Genomic DNA, 20318 nt, shown 5'->3' on the forward strand with positions numbered 1-20318 from the left:
ATTTCTTCATAACATCGTACAAGAAATTCTTACTTGTAAATTATGTAAAATGGCTCGTGGCTACAAGCTAAGTGAGATTGCATAGTCAGCCTGCAGAATGTTGTTCAGTAAATTTGTATTACTCAGGACAATAATTAACACATGAGGGCTTGGGCTTGACATGTAAACCTTAAAGGTACAATGTAGTTGGTAGCTCTTTACTTGTGAGTGCATTTCATTTTTTCGAATATTTCCATTTATTTGAAAATACTACACAATGAGAGGCCTTTTCTGCGTTTATTCTCATTCCACATACTGACGTATTGAGGAAAACTTGTCATTGAATACTATCCATCCTACAGGAAGTATCCACACATAAAAATCTACCATGGAGTTTTATAATAAGGCAAACCCCACCATCTTTATGGACTTTTTGCATTCTATATATAGCTACATATTGTGCTGCGGAATATATTATTTATTACTATATGTTTTCTTTGCATATACTCACTACTTCTGGGCACAACCTGTTCCTTTATCGTGCATGTGTGCAATTTCTGCTGTTGGAATTATTTGAGGGTAACCCAACTATCAGAGTTTGTTGCCTTATAAGTTAGCGCTGTATCCACTGCTTTTCAAGTTTACTTTGTGTAATGCAGCAGAGCCTGTTCACTCATTAGGCGTTTATTACACAGATTTCTTCATAATTTCGTACAAGAAAGTCTTTCATGAAAATGATGTAAATGTGGCTTATGGCTCCAAGTTAAATAAGATTACATAGTCAGCTTGTGGAATGTTGTAGAGTAAATCTGTATTACTTAGGACATTAATTACTTATTAATATATGAGCATATGACTTGAAGTCACTGTTGCTTCATCTCATTAAAGTGACTGTATTGGCTGGAATCCCTTGTAGATGTTCTTCCATTTAGTGTTTTAATACTAGATTTGATCCAAAACAGATATGTAGAATATCTGTTGTGACTAAACGGTCCTAACATATCTGTAAATGTTTAAAAGGAGATGTATTGATACAGCATGGTACGATCTGGGATATTGTAATTACACACTGTGGTCACTGTCTAATGGCTAAAGATAACCCCAGACTACAGAATCTATGTCAATTTGTATGATGCGAATGATTGTTCATCAAGTCTGGAGAAAGCTGCAAAAGCACTCAAAGTGGATTAAAAACCATTTTCTCTTTTAAATTCCCATACAAAGACAACACCTGTTAACATATCTATTGCTGGTATTACTGTTCTTGTGACTTAAGACATAGTTAATATTCTCAACCTGTTGGAACGGATTTGTATAACCATAATGTAATAAACTTCTTTAATATGCCCAGCAAAGTCTATATAAATTATGTGTCATGCAGCTGTTGGTAATTCCCATGATGTCATTGTGCCCTGAGGCTGTAGCTGACACCGTCAGTTCAATCATTGGCCACCAGGCAAACCTTCCTATCATGGCAGTGGCTGAAAGAAAGGACATCTTTAGGGGTAAAACCAACACAGTTTAACCCAAAAGGGTACAAAAGTACCTGGACACTCCTCCTTCCATAAAAATATAATTTAATTGTAATTAAAGATAAAATTTAAACTAGGGATTCTTAAACCATGGATTCTAGTCTCCATTCTGGTCCCCAATGGTTGGCTTAAAAATAATTTGTGTACCTCTTGCGAAGCTAGTCTTAATAGGTTGTTTATTTCTCACCTTCTTAAGTCCATTGTCCTTTATAGATGGATAATTTATTTTATTTTGTATTATATCACAACTGAAGAGTGAATCACTAGGATAATTAAATTTATTCACAATGGTTTATCAAGCTGATAACATGTACCTAATATGTAGAGCTCTCTATGCACCCCTGGTTTAAATATTTCAGTAACCGGACTGGCAGAGTTATTTTAAATTCAGAACTGACTAAAACTTGTCATAACAGATTAGGGAACAGCAATAAACAGTTATTTACATATAAATATAGTTTTAAATATTATAAAGCTACTTAAAATCACCTGTCTCAGCAAACAAATATGGGGATTCAGTTCCACCATAGAGCCATATTCTGTTAAACCCACCATTACTTCACAGTACCCCAATATAAATGGTCCTACACTAATAAATCTGTTGTAAAAGCATTGTGAATAAATATATAATGCAAAATGAGTGTGATACAAAACACAAACCCCCCCACAAAAACGCAGTATCAAAGTGATTAAAGTGATAGTGCTTTGATGTATATGCTCATAATGCCTATTACATATATGCTTTACTCCAAATAAAAGTTATAATTAAAGTGACATTACTATGCCAAACCTCCTCACATTTATACTTATATGTGGCCACCTCCAAATCTGGTCTGGACTGCAAAGTTACATAGTGAAAAATAAAAGGGGGGTGGGAGGGACACAGAGTCAGAAGCTGTCCTAAATAATGTAAGTTGCACTATGGCAGCAATTCACTCTGGGTAGAGTAGAAAAATTACACCCTCCCTGGAGGTGAAACAAGGGAACCAATAGGACTACATATGGGCAAGCTTGTTCATAGATTTATGTATTTAAAGTTGCTAGGTCCAACTTCAATGATTTCTGAGAGAAGTGACAGGGTCTAGGGGTGTTATGCTAAGGAAATCTAAGAGAACTATCTCACAATTGATGGCTTTTACCCATTCTACCTGTTAGATAGCATGGTCTGTTAAATGAAGCATTGACCTCTGAATAAGGACAATTCTGTTCTTTGGTTTCATATTGTACTAATTATGATTTAAATTACTACTACTTTTGTATCATTTTTAATGTCTTGTCATATAAAAAGGATGTTTTGATTTAGTTCCACAGAATTATAATTATTTCAATGTACACATGCCAGTTTGCTATTATTCTTAGGTATATATACACACCCAGGTCAATGTAGATAATACAGATCATGACTGAATGTAGTTTTCATTATTATCACATACCTCTTCAGTTCTAGTCCTTTTAAACCCCAGGGAATTGGTTAAAATTGCTGGGCGCTTCTTCTGTCCTGTCTTTCTGGTATCTGATTCCAGTTTTGTTTCCGGTTTTGGATGGTCATGAATTCCTTTTGTCTTTAAGGAAAGAAAAAAACATCTATGGGAAATGGCTGTAATGTAATGTAGGTCCGCCTGTCTAGACAAGTTCAACCACTCACAGTCACCCTTTCTGCTGCAATAAAAAAATGAATTTGCCCCCATTGAAGAAATGTATCATTATTTGTAAATGTCATAAGTATGTTTTTTTGACTGAACATGTAAACAAATATATTATGTGAACAGTGGGGGGGGGAGCGGGGGGGAGTCCACTAAGGAAAGGGGGGGGGGGGTGAGAAGAGTCCACTAAGGGAGGGAGGGGGCATGTGAGGACAATATGGGAGGGAAGGGGGGGGTGAGGAGAACATGGGGGGAGGGTGAGGAGAATGGGGGGGGGGAGAGTCCACTAAGGGAGGGAGGGGGCGTGTGAGGACAATATGGGAGGGAAGGGGGGGTGAGGAGAACATGGGGGGAGGGTGAGGAGAATGGGGGGGAAGAGTCCACTAAGGGAGGGAGGGGGGGTGTGAGGACAACGTGGGAGGGAGGGGGGTGAGGACAATGTGGGGGGGTTGAGGAGAACGTGAGGGGAGAGACCACTAAGGGAGGGGGGTGATGAGAACTTGGGAGGGTGAGGAGAACGTGGGGGATTCCACTAAAGGAGGGGGGGGGTGAAGAGAATGTGGGGGGAGGGGGAGGAGAATAGGGGGGGGCAGGAGAGACCACTGAGGGAGGGAGGGTTTGGTGGAGAGACCAAAAGGGGAGGGGTGGTGAGGAGACACCACTAAGGGAAAGTGGGGGGAGAGCAGAGACCACTAAGGGAAGGGGGGATGAAGAGAACGGTGGGGGGGGGAGAATCCACTAAGGTAGGGGGGTGGTGAGGAGAACATGAGAGGGAGGGTGAGGAGAATGGGGGGGGGAAGAGTTCACTAAGAGAGGGAGGGGGGTTGTGAGGAGAACATGGGAGGGAGGAGGGGGTGAGGAGAACCTTGTTGAGTTGCCATGGCAATAACTTAGAAAATTTGAATTTTTTTGATGAACAATTTGCAAAATGGTAAGGGCTAATTGGTGGACAGATCAGTAGAGGAGAAAAGAGTAGCATGCAGATGTTAAATACATGCTTTGAATGTGGAAACCTGGCACAAGCATCTAATGGCTATTATGAGCACAATATCACATATATCACCCATACGTATACATATAGAGATTATAGTGAAATCAAAGATTCACTATTTGAGTGGCGTATATTGCGCTTTGATTGCACTACAATCTCTGCATATATAATGGTGAGTGTGCCTATAAGTGTAAGGACAGAATGCAACCCGAAATATTTCTTGTGTCCTAATAAATCACTGGTAGCACCTTGTTTACACTGTGAATCTAATAGCATTGCTGTCATTTTGCCTTGTTATATTAAAGGGACACTATAGGCACCAAACCACTTCATCTCATTGAAGTGGTCTGGGTGCAGTGCCCCTGTCCTCTGAGCCCTGCAATGTTTTAGCGAAACCACAATGTGTACATTTCAGTTTTAATTCCACTTCTAGTTGCTTCTAGAGGTGCTTCCTGTATTTTCAAGAGTGATGTGTGACGCTTTGTGTGAGGATGTCCAGCATCATCAAAATTCCCACAGTAAAGTCCTAACGTGCGTGCAGCACTCACCGCGTATGTACATTACATTTCCTGCATGATATCGGAGGAGGAGATGTAGCCAGAGCCAAGTGACTTCAGCACTTGCAACAGGTTAATGAAAAATGGGGTTATTTGCCGAGAGGGAAAGTTGGACCTGTACTTATTAGCAGAGGGACACTATAGTGTTAGGAATACAGTTTTGTATTCCTAACACTATAGTGTTCCTTTAATGATACTCAGCAGCTGCTGTTCACCAACAAGCATGAACATTTGCCTTTTCAGCTTTTGATTATGAGGCTGTGGGTTATTGTTAGCCAGCTCCTTTTTTCAGTGGACTACTAGCTGGAGTCTACTGCTCCTACATGTTGATCATCAAGCTCTAACTGTTTTAATTAGTAATATGCCTTTATTTTCATTTTCATTTTTATTTGAACCTTTATACAGAGCATAATGTTGAATCCCTTAATGGAATAAATGCTTCCATCAGTCTTGGAAAAATGCAACAAAAAAACTATTTCACAAAAGCAGAATGAACAGGGGCTGCAGAAAATGAAGACATGTAATGTCACCCCTGCTGAGTAAACCCTAACAAGATACACAATAAGGCACCACATTTTTGTAGCTGCAGTCAGTTTGCATGGACCTATATAGGTTGAAATAAGCCCCTTATGCTTCTTAATATTTTGGAAAACTCACCTGAAAATATATATAAGGTCCTTCATGCCTCCAGAAATTGGTCACTGGAAAACCTCCATGTCCTCGACAAGAAATAAGTTTTAATGGTCCATTGCAATTTGTACAGCGTTTGCCTGAAAAGATATAGGACCCACATGTGGATATTGACGAGAAATTGATTTTATGCTATCATCATCATGTGTTTCTGAATAATATCTATGCATTATTTCAAATTATTATTAACATAAATTATAGTTCATATGCTATTTGGGTAATTATCTATTATAATGTAACTTATTTATATGTTAGTGTGTTTATCACATCTAGGCTGAGAAAATACAGCCTCAACAATATGTTACTATAGAAACATAGAATGTGACAGCAGATAAGAACCATTCAGCCCATCTAGTCTGCCCAATTTTCTATATACTGTCATTAGTCCCTGGCCTTATCTTATAGTTAGGATAGCCTTATGCCTATCCCATGCATGCTTAAACTTCTTCACTGTGTTACCCTCTACCAATTCATCTGGAAGGCTATTTCATGCATCCACTACCCTCTCAAAAAAGTAATACTTTCTGATATTATTTTTAAACATTGGCCCCTTTAATTCAAGACTATGTCCTCTTGTTGTGGTAGTTGTTCTTCTTTTAAAGTGGCACTGTCATGGCCGCATCTGTTTTTTTTTCTTAACCCCCCTCCCGACTCCACTACCTTTAATTGCCCCCCCTAGCAATCCCCAAATGCCCCTAAGTCCGTCATATCACCTATTTTTTAATCTTTATTTTATGCCTGGACCTTGGTCCTGGGCACCACCATCTTTGTGTGGGCAGATGAAGGCCCTGCCCACACTAAATAGCGCTATGAAATTCCCACGCATGCCCTGTTAAATATAGTCTCCTCCTTTACTGTGTTGATTCCCTTTATGTATTTAAATGTTTCTATCATATCCCCCCTGTCTTGTCTTTCTGTCACGTTTAAACATTTGTTATGAAGGAACACAACTGCAGATTTCTTATAGTTCGAATATTTATTAGAAAGTAATTGGTATTGACTTTAATTCCAATTTACAGGTACTGTAGCATTAAGTAATAAACGATAACTGAAGTTCACAATTATATGCGCTGTAGCTTTAAGGAGTAAACGGTAACTAAAGCAGCAAGAGTCCTTTAGTAGTATTAATTAATTAGATGATAAGAAGTTACAATAGCTGTTCCATAGACTTTAACTGAAGAAAGATAGATGCAGCTAACTGAGACAAGTATGAGTTGAAGTTAGCTGTAACGGTTGGCTTTAACGAAGGACTTTGGAGACAGGAAATAACAGCTTTAGATGCAACGCTTATCAGAGAAGTTTTACTTAGCTTCCGGCACATAGAACACTGGTTCCCGAGATTCCTCAGAGGTGGATTATCCTGCATGGATAGAGTTCAGCTTTAGCCGTGGATGAGGAGAGGCGAAGGGAACTTGAAGTCTTCTATTCCGGTCCGGTAACAGCAGGTTTTCACAACTAAGTTGCAGCCGGTTCGTGAGTACAGAACGTAGTTCATTAATCCAGCGTCGATCAGCTGGTGCGGTCAGATTAAATAGGGAGACTGGGTCATGAAGAGGTGTGGCTAAGCTCCGTGGAACCAGGAAGTAAGGGGATAATATAATTAAGGCATGACAGTATCCCCTCCTTAATGAGCAACCTCTGGGTGCTATTGACTTGGCTTAGAAGGGTAGCGTTTGTGAAACTTGGAAACTAATTTGTCAGCATGAACGTCAGAGGAGTTTTCCCATGTATCTTCATCAACTCCATATCCTTTCCATCTGATGAGGTATTGTAAGGAGCCACGATGGATCCTTGAATCCAGTATACTTTGAATTTCGTATTCTTCTTCACCCTGGACCAATATGGGATCAGGAGAAGTAGTGACATTTCTTTGGAAAGGGTCAGGATGATAAGGCTTTAGCAAGGACACATGTTTGGATCTTTGGCATACAGAACAGGAATTGACATAAGATTCAATAGTTTGGTCTTGACGAGGCCACCAATAGTATCTTTTAGACAATTCAAGTGTCTTTTTCATACCTGGATGACCTGCCAGAGGAGAATCATGAATAAATTCAAGTACTTTAATTCTGAAAGAGGGAGGTACATAAATCCGGTCTTTAAAATAGTAGAGACCGTTTTTCTTGGATAATTTCATTGATTTAGGAAGTTCAAGAGCATCTTCACTGAGACCTTTAATGTCGTCAATAAGAGAAGATAAGATTCCAATGACTTTAGGCAAAGGAGGTTCTTGAGGAGTTTTGTGTTGAGAAAGGACAGCTCCAATTGCAAATTCCGAAGCATCCGTTTCAAGGACATAAGGATATGAAGGATTTGGAAGTTGAAGGATAGGAGCTGTTGTAAACTTTCTCTTTAATTCACCAATGACTGTAGGAGGAGGAGACTCCAGTTCGGTGTCAGAACAACATGAGGTTTTAGCTGGTTCTTTCGTAGACTGAAGAATTGGAATTTGCTGTAAACATGTTTCTTTACAATAATGTGAGTTAAAGGTGAGAGAGAAAGGAAACCATGAGATTTGAGGGTTGTGGTTCCTTAACCAGTTGATCCCTAATATAATAGGAAAAAATGGTGATGAGATAACATCAAATATAAGACTTTCCGTATGAGTATGATTGATGGTTACTTTTAGAGGGACGGATTCATGAAGTATTGGTCCCGATGAGATGAGGGACCCGTCAATCACTTTAACAGGTACAGAAGTTCTTTTACGAACACAAGGAATTTTATTCTTTGTTACAAAGGCTGAGTCGATGAATACTCCATTTGCACCGGAATCGATAACAGCCTTGGTTATGATTCTTTTATTGTCCCACTGTAATACAAGAACGATAGGGGACATTTGAGTATTTGCTGTAGAGGGAAGTACACTTAGGATGGAAGAGGCATGAGACTGCCTTCTGCCTTTTATCCGTTTTAATGAAGGACAATCAGAGACTAAATGAACTTGAGAGGCACAATACATGCAGAGGTTTAACATACGTCTTCGATTTTTCTCTTCAGGAGTGAGGGGACTTCTTATTATCCCTATTTCCATAGGTTCGATTGGTTCAGATGGGTTGTCAGGAGGCTTTGGAGCCCCTATTTCCATAGGTTCACGTGGTATGGAATTCTTATCTGGAGCTTTTGAGGGAGTGAAAGGTTTGCGGTCTTTTGAATGTGAAAGGGCTTTTTCGGCCTTTCTTTCTCTTAATCTTCTGTCAATGCTGATTGATAGGCGAATTAGAGCGTTCAAATTAGTAGGGAGTTCTGTTCTAGATAATTCATCTTTTACAGCTTCCGATAAACCAATTCGAAACTGGTTGCGCAATGTGATGTCATTCCATTGCGTTTCTATAGCCCATCTTTTGAATTCAGCAATGTAATCTTCAACGGGTCTATTTCTTTGCTGTAGTGTTCTGATTGTTAAATCAGCTGTAGCTTGTTTGTTAGGATCTTCATAGAGAAGAGACATGGCTTCAAAAAATTCATCCAGTGAGCCTAAGATGGGGTCATCATTGTCCAAAAAGGTATGGGCCCAGAACATAGGTTCACCTCTTAGAAAGGAAATAACTGAAAAAACCTTAGATCTTTCTGTGGGATAAGCTCTAGGTTTTAAAGCAATCAATAGTTTGCAGGAATAAAAAAACTCCTTATATTTGGAACGATCACCATAGAATTTTTCAGGGTTACATACAGCAGGATCGCTAGCCGAGAGCAGAGTAGTATGAGGAGTACGAGTTTGTAAATCTCTGACATAAGTGAGAAGTCTTTCGTTAGTGACTTGCAGGTCTTGCACACCTTGGGTTAGTGTATCAACTCTTTGATTCAGCGTAGTTATAGTAGAATCGAAATCTGCTGGATCCATTACAATGGCTGGATTAATCTGTCACGTTTAAACATTTGTTATGAAGGAACACAACTGCAGATTTCTTATAGTTCGAATATTTATTAGAAAGTAATTGGTATTGACTTTAATTCCAATTTACAGGTACTGTAGCATTAAGTAATAAACGATAACTGAAGTTCACAATTATATGCGCTGTAGCTTTAAGGAGTAAACGGTAACTGAAGCAGCAAGAGTCCTTTAGTAGTATTAATTAATTAGATGATAAGAAGTTACAATAGCTGTTCCATAGACTTTAACTGAAGAAAGATAGATGCAGCTAACTGAGACAAGTATGAGTTGAAGTTAGCTGTAACGGTTGGCTTTAACGAAGGACTTTGGAGACAGGAAATAACAGCTTTAGATGCAACGCTTATCAGAGAAGTTTTACTTAGCTTCCGGCACATAGAACACTGGTTCCCGAGATTCCTCAGAGGTGGATTATCCTGCATGGATAGAGTTCAGCTTTAGCCGTGGATGAGGAGAGGCGAAGGGAACTTGAAGTCTTCTATTCCGGTCCGGTAACAGCAGGTTTTCACAACTAAGTTGCAGCCGGTTCGTGAGTACAGAACGTAGTTCATTAATCCAGCGTCGATCAGCTGGTGCGGTCAGATTAAATAGGGAGACTGGGTCATGAAGAGGTGTGGCTAAGCTCCGTGGAACCAGGAAGTAAGGGGATAATATAATTAAGGCATGACACTTTCCTCCAAGCTATACATGTTAAGATCCTTTAACCTTTCCTCGTAAGTTTTATCCTGCAATCCATGAACCAGCCCTTCTCTGAACTCTCTCTAAAGTATCAATAGATATGGTCTCCAGTACTGCAAACAATACTCCAAGTGAGGTCTCACCAGTGTTCTGTACAATGACATGAGCACTTCCCTCTTTCTACTGCTAATACCTCTCCCTATACAACCAAGCATTCTGCTAGCATTGCCTGCTGTTGTATTACACTGTCTGACTACCTTTAAGTCATCTGAAATAACTACCCCTAAATCCCTTTCCTCAGATGTTGAGGTTAGGCCTGTATCAAATATTCTGTACTCTGCCCTTGGGGTTTTATGTCCAAGATGCATTATCTTGCACTTATCCACATTAAATGTCAGTTGCCACAACTCTGACCATTTTCTAATTTACCTAAATCATTTGCCATTTGGCTTATCCCTCCTGGAACATCAACCCTGTTACATATCTTAGTATCATCAGCAAAAAGACATACCTTACCATCAAGACCTTTTGCAATATCACTAATAAAAATATTAAAGAGAATGGGTCCAAGTACTGGTTGCCTGTCACTCAGCCACTGCCTTACCCATTCAAAAATATTGGAATCCAAACTTAAAGATTGCAGGTTATTGATGAGTCTTCTATGTGCAACAGTGCCAAAATCCTTACTGAAATCTAGGTAAGCAATGTCTACTGCACCACCCTGATCTATTATTTTAGTTACCCAATCAAAAAAGTAAATAAGATTAATTTGGCATGATCTCCCTGAAGTAAACCCATGCTGTCTCTGATCTTGAAATACATGTGTTTTTAGATGTTCAACAATCCTATCCTTTAACATGGTTTCCATTACTTTCTCCACCAGACAGTTTTATTCTAACCTAAATCAGGCTAAATATAGGCTAAAATTCTGAAATCATAGGTTGGCTATTTTAGCATCATTTTTTACCATTTAGATTTAATTTTAGGAATTAAACCTTGAGTTGTAAATCGACATGAGACTGCTAATTCCAGCACAGCTTGACTAGCTTTTACCAGTGTTGTTAAAAAACATGGATTGTTGGACATTTTTTGTCATGCCTTTCTCTTACCCTTCATTTCCAGTTAAAGACACTACCTACTACCTACTTGGTTTTTACACTCTTCAGAGACTCTCTAACAAAACCTATCCTTCTCAATGCAACACAAACGTCAAAAAGATTATATGTATCCTTTAACCCCTTAAGGACCAAACTTCTGGAATAAAAGGGAATCATGACATGTCACACATGTCATGTGTCCTTAAGGGGTTAAATGTGCAAGCTAAATATCTTTGTTGATGATATCCTATTAATTGGGTTATTCACTAACTTCTGAATGGCACCATCCCAAATAGGGCAAAGCCATCTGGCTGCATATGGAGTTTTAGCAGTTTGCTGGTCTGGAGCATTCAGGGGTGTGTTAACACAATGCCAAGGAGGAAAGACATCAGCAATGATCTTAGAGAAGAAATTGTTGCTGCCCAAGTGCCCATCAAACTGGGAAGGGTTATATTGTATGTTTATTAATATCTGCACTATGTTCAGCTGATTACCCCCACTTTATGAATAATATAAAATTAATATTGATATTATTATTTTTGTATTTATTTTATTTTTATGAATTTAAAATTTCTCTTTTGAGCCTTTATAGATCAGAATCCTTCCAAAACTCATCTAAAGTACGCAATGGTTCCTCTAGGTCAAACTCATCTTACCTCATTTACCTCGTCCCAAATTATGTCCACCCTCCACCAATCAACCCATCACATTGGCATCTGTCTGTCATAACTCAGTTCCCCAATATTAATTTAGCTTGATTCCATCTAATTCTAATGTTTACTGTGTGCTCTGTTGATGGTATATGAAATGTGCTCATTGATGACAATATCTTGAATAATGTATGTTACCAGAACCAAAACAAGTATCACTTATCTCTACCATAGACTTATACATCTAGCATCTAGGGACATTCTTTTTATTCCATTTTGCTAAACTTCTGTGCGTTTAGCAAAAATTTGGACACTGGGCTTCCAAGTTTAAAGACAATCCAGGTACCCGTAAGTTTTCTTCCCTTACCTCAAACCTTCCTTTTAATGTTATTGTGGGACAACGTTCTAAAACTTGAGCAATTATCATGGAAATAATTGAATATCCCTATACCCTACTGATTCCATGGTTTCACCACTGATTCATCCACTTTTAGAACTTTGGTACACAATCCGTATTACCATCTGAAACCCCACTGAGTCTATGCTATGATTGGAAGATATAATGCAGGCTAATGTTATGTTTAATAAAATTTTGATTTTTATGATTTTATGATTTTTTGGTGTGGCTATAACACTTCAAATAACTTGATTTGAAGTTTCATTTACACTGAGATTTTCTTAGGCAATCATTTGTACTATTTCTTTATTGTTTTGTGAGGTCTAGTATCCCTCAACTGAATATTGCAAGGAGATCCTCTCTGAATAATATATACACCTACTCTGTTGCTTCTGACGTGCTTTGTCACAGATCGCAGGCCTGAGATAGGTTTTTCTGCCATCTGGTGCTGTACAGTCATTGCTGCAGACAAGAACCCCAAGGCAGGACTTCTTCAGTATTCGAGAATTGTGGTTATTGGTATTGCGCATTGCCCAGCCACTCAGATGTCTCTGTGCATTTCTATCTGTAGAGCTGTAAATGTGCTTCACGTAGGAATCAGGCCATTCCTGAAACCAGTCTGTTTGCTTTGGATCCTGAAAGCAGAGATACAATGCAAGATTATTTTGAGCAAAGATATATTACAATGACATTAGTTCCTTGTAATCAATTTATTTATAGATACAAAGTAAAAGAACAAAAATTCAGCTCGTCACATTGCTTCACAACAAACTGATGTGGTTTCCTAAAACCCATAACATGTAGAAAACTGGACAGGAAGCGTCCCCTTCCTTCACCTTAAACATTACCAGATAACAAATTTACATAAAATAAATTATATATATTGGGCAGTTGTTGATGAATGCACATACCCAATTCACCTCACACTTGGGATAGAAGTGTTATATGTATTTGAGAATGACAATGAGGAAAACCCCCTAGCTTTCATAAAGTGATACTGCCTCTTAATCAGTGTGGGAACGAATGAAAATTGGGGGACGTGGGGGTATGGAAGACCATGATAACCCCAGCCCCACTTAAGGAGAACACAGTTTTCTGAAATTTTGTACATGGAAAATGATATATATTGATTAGGAATATCAGTAGAATATATGTTCTAATATATGTTCTTAAAAGCTATACCAGATGTTCTAGGGGATTTGTCGTCCCCATCCTCACTGGTTTCTAAACCTATATTCCCAAGTGAAAACCAGAGGATTCTTTGGGGGACTTTTATGAAAAAAGTGGTGCATAAATGTAGAAGGGGATGGAGTCAACCCTAAAACATACCTGCTGGTTTTTCGCAGTGATTGCCTCACTTTTAGTAGTTTGGAACATTTTCTTTTGCAGCAGAAAACTTTGATAACTCTCCCCCTGTATAAATAGCACTTTGATCTCCCAACCCTGGCTCCAGGATAAATAAAAAACACATGGCCCTACCTAATAATTATTATCAAACAGGGGGATGGACCTTACATGATTTGGTTTTAATTAATACAATAAAATAAGTATGCCATTGTTATAATATCCAGCCTTGTTGCAGAAGTCTCATCTTCTGACCACGGACACATTCTCCCTAAAATAAAAAAAACATAAACCCAATATATCTTGTGGAGCATGCTCAGTGATATATTTCCCATATGCTTCAAACATGACAATGAGGTTTATTCAGTGATTGGTTATTATAGGCTATCAATTTCTTGTCTCTGCCTGTTTATATTCACCATTTGTACACTCTGAGGTTTTCATGCGAATTCATTTTTTATCAAAAAATGTAACTATGTTAAAACAGTCGGTTCTACGATTCTATTGATCGACTCCCTAGTGATAATATATAATATTGCCCGTAGAAAACTGCAGAAAACTGTATCCTCCCTAAATTGTGCTAGAATTACTATGGACTGCACCTCTCGTGATTTTTTTTTGTTCTGAATTGATGGTTGAAATATGACAAAAATAAAAGGTAATCGATCAGTAAACTCTGTGCACGGTTCAACAAATCTCTTTTTAGAGAATTGTTCCATACTCTATTCTAAAATAATTTTTTGACTGTTTGGCACAATGGTTTGTTTTCAAGTGTGATGAAATATGGCTCCCACTAATGTAAAGTTCTATTTCCCTTAGGACCCATATATTTATTATTAGTAATTCAAGTTTTTTTTCTTGTTACTCTTTTAAGTATAGCATAGTCAGTGTTTTTAATTGGTAGTAATGTGTCTTAGTTAGTAGCATTAAACAGCAAACTTCCCAATATTATTGTTTACAGGGCTTTTACCCTGGTATCAGTTAACAGCGAATAAAACACCAAGACTGTCTGGACTTGAGTGATCCAACAGTCCCAGTCTATCTAAAGCAGAACTACAGGCACACAACACCACATTCTGCATCGAGTGTATGACATGATTCATAAATCTTTCAACTACATTGTTAACTAGTCTTGCCTCTACCCTTCGCCCTTCTACTTTGTTGCTGTTTGCTTCTGCCAGCCCCTGTCCATTCTAGTTGTGCTAGAATATCTCTATATCTTTTTTATATCTTACACATTCTCTTTCTATTTCCTTGAACTTTTCCCTCTTCTATTTGTGCTGAACTTGTTTAACGATCTTGTAACTTAATCATGATCTTACGACAGGTTGTAAATACCAGTCATCTCACCACGGTACTGGAACAATATAATGTCACTCTACATTAATAGCAACAATAACTGTTAATATGATTTTTTTTTTTTTATAGTGTATGCCCTACTGCTTTATCAGAAGTAAAAAAATATATATAACTGGATCATCACGAACAATCATACGAAATGCAGCTATAATTACATGGGATCATGGAGGGTTTTCATTCATTACAGATTAAAGAAGCTTAGGCCAAATTACTAGTGCAACTCAATTATTCAACTAATGGACCAAGTCCCCGGAAATTATCGTTAAAATATTTGATGAGAATGATGTGCCATACCATTTGCAAAAGTAAACAACCCAAGGTATTCAAAATAGGTTATGTCCAGTCTTTTTAGTAGCCACTTAGTCAGAAGCCCTGGCCAAAGTTAGTGTCCATATATGGTTTTTTTGCATTTGTCACAGAAAAAGTGCACGTTCACTGATGATATCATCATCATGATACATTTTACTGTTCTAAAACACACATATTTGAATTCAGTACAATCTCCCAAGTACAACAGTACCTCCTGTGTATAGGTTTTATGGTGTTTGTGAAAGTTACAGGGTCAAATTAAGGGCTTGACAATTTCAGTTTGCCAGATTAGTATACTGGATCTATGTTGCTTTTAAGACAATATGGCAGCCCAGGAATGAGAATTACCCCCATCTCGGCATAACCCAGGGTACTCACAATGGGTTATGACCAGTCTTTTTTAGTAGCCACTTAACCACACTGCCTGGCCAAAATGAGTGTTCATGTTTTTTGTTGTTGCATTTTTCACACAAAAACTGCACTTTCACTGATGATATCTTTATTATTATCCATTTTACTGCTCTAAAAAACTTATAAATGTGTACAGCAAAGTCTCATCAGTGCAATAGTACCCCCATGTACAGGTGTTATGGTGTTTTGGAAAGTTACAGGGTTACATTGTAATTACAAAAAATCACACAATTAGGTAAAAAAACATGGCACAAGAAAAATTATCCTAGAAGTTCTTGATCAGCGAACAGAGCTACCAAAGATCACTAGAAAACTGCCACCAGACTGCATGCTAACTACAGTTAATGAGGCACCGCCCCCAATCTCAACCTGCACCATCACATATACCAAAAGGCTAATATATGCTACAGCATTAGTGGTCCTTGAGATGCTTGACTACAAGATCAGGCTCAAAGAGAAGCAATGCCCATCATGGAGACTACGACTAAGACAACATGGAAGGAAGTTAGTAAGCTGGATCAACTTCACAGAGGTAAAAAGATCAAGGATATATCCTGGCTACTGAGGAAGTACAAGGTTATACCCATTGTGACGGACCACCTGGAATCCCGACTGGGTGCCTCTGCCAATCGCTGAGTACCATAAGCACCACAACGGACACCATAAGCACTGCAGCTCCTTAGCCGCCGCAGCTTGACTGGGGTCTCGCTGTCCCTTCTCACTCTGGACCAAACTACTGGATCCAAGTAGGAGACCTCTCCTCCAAGAGAGTATAGCAGGTATAGCAGTGTAGCTCTTACAATAGCTAGTGATTATAGCCCAGGGAAGTATCGTGATATAGCAATCCCCAGAGCAGATACAGCTTTTCACCTCACACATGAGATGAGACTCTATCTTGAGCGTAGGCAGGAACTCGTTTATTGGTAACCACAACTGGCCTTATATGCAAGTCCCCATGCAAGGGGCACTCCCCCATGGACCTGAGAGTAAACCACAGTAGAAACAAATACACAATTACATTGACTCTCTGATCCAGGACACTCCCATACATAATGAGACCATCCCTCCCCTGTGCCTAGGAGATAATTGAGTCATGGACTGTACTAACTCAAATATCTCCAGGCAGAAAAACACACATTTCAGCAATACCCCGAAAGTACCCCTAAAACCCAAGGAAACCCCATTAATGTTAAATCCCCTGATAGCCCCAATCTGGGTGACCAACATATCCAAAAATCACCCACATCGATTCAGGGGTTCAGGATTTCCATGAAAGTCATATTTTGACCGAATGCACGCACCGCTGCCTGCATTCGCAGGAACAAGATGGCCGCCACCTCATGGTCGACAATGCGAACTGCGCCATCTACATGAACAATTAGAACGCTGCGGTTAGAATCGTTAAGAGGTGATGATAAGGCTTAACAAGCTCCCGGGTGGTCCCTGGTTCGTGCATCTGTTTGGTTTCCGAACAGGATAGCAAAGAGGCATGAACAAAGTCTTTTATGAGCCTTTTTGCAGGAGGCTGGCAAACAGGCCCCTCCAAGAACCAGTGGCGAGGTTAATCTCGCCACACTCATACTAGACTGAGCAGATACTTCAGAGAAGTAGAGGATAAGAGAATCAATGGAGAGAACAAGATACAACAAATACAGGGTGCGCTAAGTAAGACAATGAGAGATAATAAACAAAAAGAATATAAAGAGTCTCAAAGTACAGCGAAGACCTGGAGTGTATATTCTTCAGTTCTTGCTTTGAATCCTAAGTGGTAAATATGAAATACAAAAGCAAAAATAGAGACCAATAGTGCAAAACCATTTTAGGAAAGGTGGTTCACGAACAACATAGAAGTAGAGAAGTGCCAACCAGGGCCGGTGCAAGAATTTTTAGGTACACAGGCGGAGATGCATTTTGCCGCCCCATCACTCCCTTGATGTATACAGAGGCGCCACTTACAAACACAAAGATTATTGCTTTGGACTGGGTATTCCTCATTTACCTTGATCCTGGGCATTAACATTCACAGTATTGTGTGTTGTGTATGAGTTAATCCCAGAGATCCACAGCAAAAAAAACTAAAATGTATTTTTTGAGTGTATCACAAATCGGAGCTCCACACCTATAAAAATGAATGTGCATTTTGTATAACACTATCACAGAGCTCCACTATAATAAACCTCATAATAATGTAATGTAATGTGTGATGGCTGTGTTTGGTTTGTGTGTAATATGTTTTATGTGTTGGCTGTGTGTAGTGGGTGTTTAATTCATATAATAAAAATATGTTTTACCTCTACTCCTGTTTACTTTTTTTTGTATTGAGGGAACTAAATTCCCTGGTGGCCTGGTGGTAAAACGCATGTCCTGTACTTATGACTGGTGCACTGCAGACCCCTCCTTCTAGTCTGGTGCTTGTTATGAGTCAAAGTTCAGGCTAGGAATCCCAGTGTGAGTGCATTGACTCTATAACTGGGCACCAAAACCATGAGACAGTAATTATAATAGTCTGCACCAGACACAGGTGCATACCATGCACTCCACCTACGGCTCACAAGGAATTAAATTTTTATTTATTAAATTGTTGATCTTGTAATATATTGAAAAAAAAAATTTAAACAAAGGGAACAAAATGCTAGAGAGACGGGGCATTACAATGACACAAGGGAGAGTAACAAAGTTACTGGGACAGAGTAACTCAAAGTTGGGGGACAGAGAGTAACAGGGAATTATGGGGCAAAGTGATAGCAGGGTTGGGGATTAGGGGGACAGAGTGACAGGGCTAGGCGGACAAGGGATTAGGGAGACAGAGTGACACAAGACTAGGGGGGCAGGGTATTAGGGGGACAGATTAGCACAGGGCTATGCGGACAGGGGATCAGGGGGACAGAGTGACACAGGGCTAGGGGGACAAAGTGATACATGTCTAGGGAAGCAGTGTATTAGGAGGATAGAGTGACACAGGGTTTATTGGGCAGGAGATTAGGAGAAAGAGTGACACAGGGCTAGGGGGCAGGGAGACAGTGACCCATGGCTAGGGCAGGGAATTATGGCTACAATGACACAGGGCTAGGGTGACAGAGTGACACAGGGCTACGGGGGCAGGGGATTATGGGGGTAGGGATTGGGGGACAGAGTGAAATAGTAATATGGGGCAGGGATTAGGGGGACAGAGTGACACAGGGCTAGGGGGCAGGGGGACAGAGTGACACAGGGTTAGGGGATTAGTGGGCCAGTGACACAGGTCTAGGGGGCTGGGGGATATAGTGACAAAGGGCTAGAGTGCAGGGGTTTAGTGGGGCAGTCACACAGACCTAGAGGGCAAGGGGACATAGTGACATAGGGCTAGGAGGCAGGGGTTTGGTGGGGAGGTCACAGGCCTAGGGTGCAGGGGGATATAGTGACACAGGGCTAGGGGGACAGTGTGACACAGTGACACAGGCCTAGGGGGCAGGGAGGACACAGGGCTAGGGGTGACACAGGGCTAAAGGGCAGGGGTACAGAGTGACACAGAGCTAGGGGGCATGGGATTAGTGGGGCAGTGACACATGCCTAGGGGGCAGGGGGACAGTGACACAGGGCCAGGGAGAAGGGGGGCATAGTGATACAGGGCTAGGGGGACAGTGACACAGGGCTAGGTGGCAGGGGATTAGTGGGACAGTGACACAGGCCTAGGGGCAGGGGATTAGTCGGCAGTGACACAGGCCTAGGGGGCAGGGGGACATAGTGACACAGGGCTAAGGGGACAGAGTGATACAGGGCTAGGGGGACAGAGACACAGGCCTAGGGGCAGGGGATTAGTGGGCAGTGACACAGGCCTAGGGGGCAGGGGGACATAGTGACACAGGGCTAGGGGGACAGAGTGATACAGGGCTAGGGGGACAGAGACACAGGCCTAGGGGGCAGGGGATTAGTGGGGCAGTGCCTAGGGGGCAGGGGGGCATAGTTACACAGGACTGGGGGGGCAGAGTGACACATGGCAGGGGATTAGTGGGGCTGTGACACAGTGCTAAGGGGATTAGGGGTACAGTGACACAGGGCTAGTGGTCAGGGAATTATTGGGACAGACTGAAACAGGGCTTAGGCAAACAATGACAGGGAATTAAAGACTCTAACCTCACTCTGTCTCACATTTCCCCCTAATCCCCTGTCAGAGCTATAGGGGATCAAAGTGACACACAGCTAGAGGAATGGGGTAATGAGGGGGTTAATTTAAAAAATTTACATGCTGCTCTCCTTACCTGCTCACTGGTGATGCTGCCAGGCCCATCAACAGCTCTGTGTGTGTCCTGTCCAGGTGCAGCAGTGACTCAATGCAGGGAAGCTGCACACTGGGCCTGAGTTCCGTTCAGCTGAGACCGCCGGGGAGTTGGAATGCAGGGAGGAGGAAGCCCCGCCCATCATACTACTCTGACATATCAGAGCAGCACTGGGAACCGGGCAGCAAATCAGGAGCAGGAAATATTTTTAAAATGTGAGTCACAGGCAAAGGGCCCAGGATTCGGATTTTGCGCCCCCCCTCTTGTTGCGCCCTAAGGCGGCCGCCTGTGCCGCCTTATGGATGCGCCGGCCCTGGTGCCAACTCACAATTTAAAGAGCTATGCCCAGCTCTAGGTAAAACAGCATACAGTGGTATTTAATACTCCCCACATGTAGGATATAACTGGACACTTGGAGGTGTATCTTCAAGACTTCTTAGAGCATTCCAGATAAGCGTCAGCATATCTGGCCAAAGTTAGCGTTAGTATTTGTTTGTGTATGAAAAATGCAAAAAAACGCCATTTTTGGCCAG

The 20318-nt window shown here is 40.6% G+C and overlaps 1 protein-coding gene across 1 annotated transcript in view; it reads right to left on the reverse strand.

The window, feature by feature from the left end:
* The window catches only part of GCM1 (glial cells missing transcription factor 1), a 61685-nt gene that overhangs the window by 1968 nt on the left and 39399 nt on the right, over window positions 1-20318 (reverse strand). The window contains exons 2-4 of the mRNA XM_063442924.1: window positions 12489-12741; window positions 5360-5472; window positions 2945-3073 (exon numbers count right to left, since the gene is read on the reverse strand). Of these exons, the coding sequence (XP_063298994.1) occupies window positions 2945-3073; window positions 5360-5472; window positions 12489-12741 (495 nt within the window). The remainder of the gene's footprint in view (window positions 1-2944; window positions 3074-5359; window positions 5473-12488; window positions 12742-20318) is intronic.

Source organism: Pelobates fuscus, chromosome 2 (assembly GCF_036172605.1).
Source record: "Pelobates fuscus isolate aPelFus1 chromosome 2, aPelFus1.pri, whole genome shotgun sequence".
Classification (NCBI taxonomy): domain Eukaryota; kingdom Metazoa; phylum Chordata; class Amphibia; order Anura; family Pelobatidae; genus Pelobates; species Pelobates fuscus.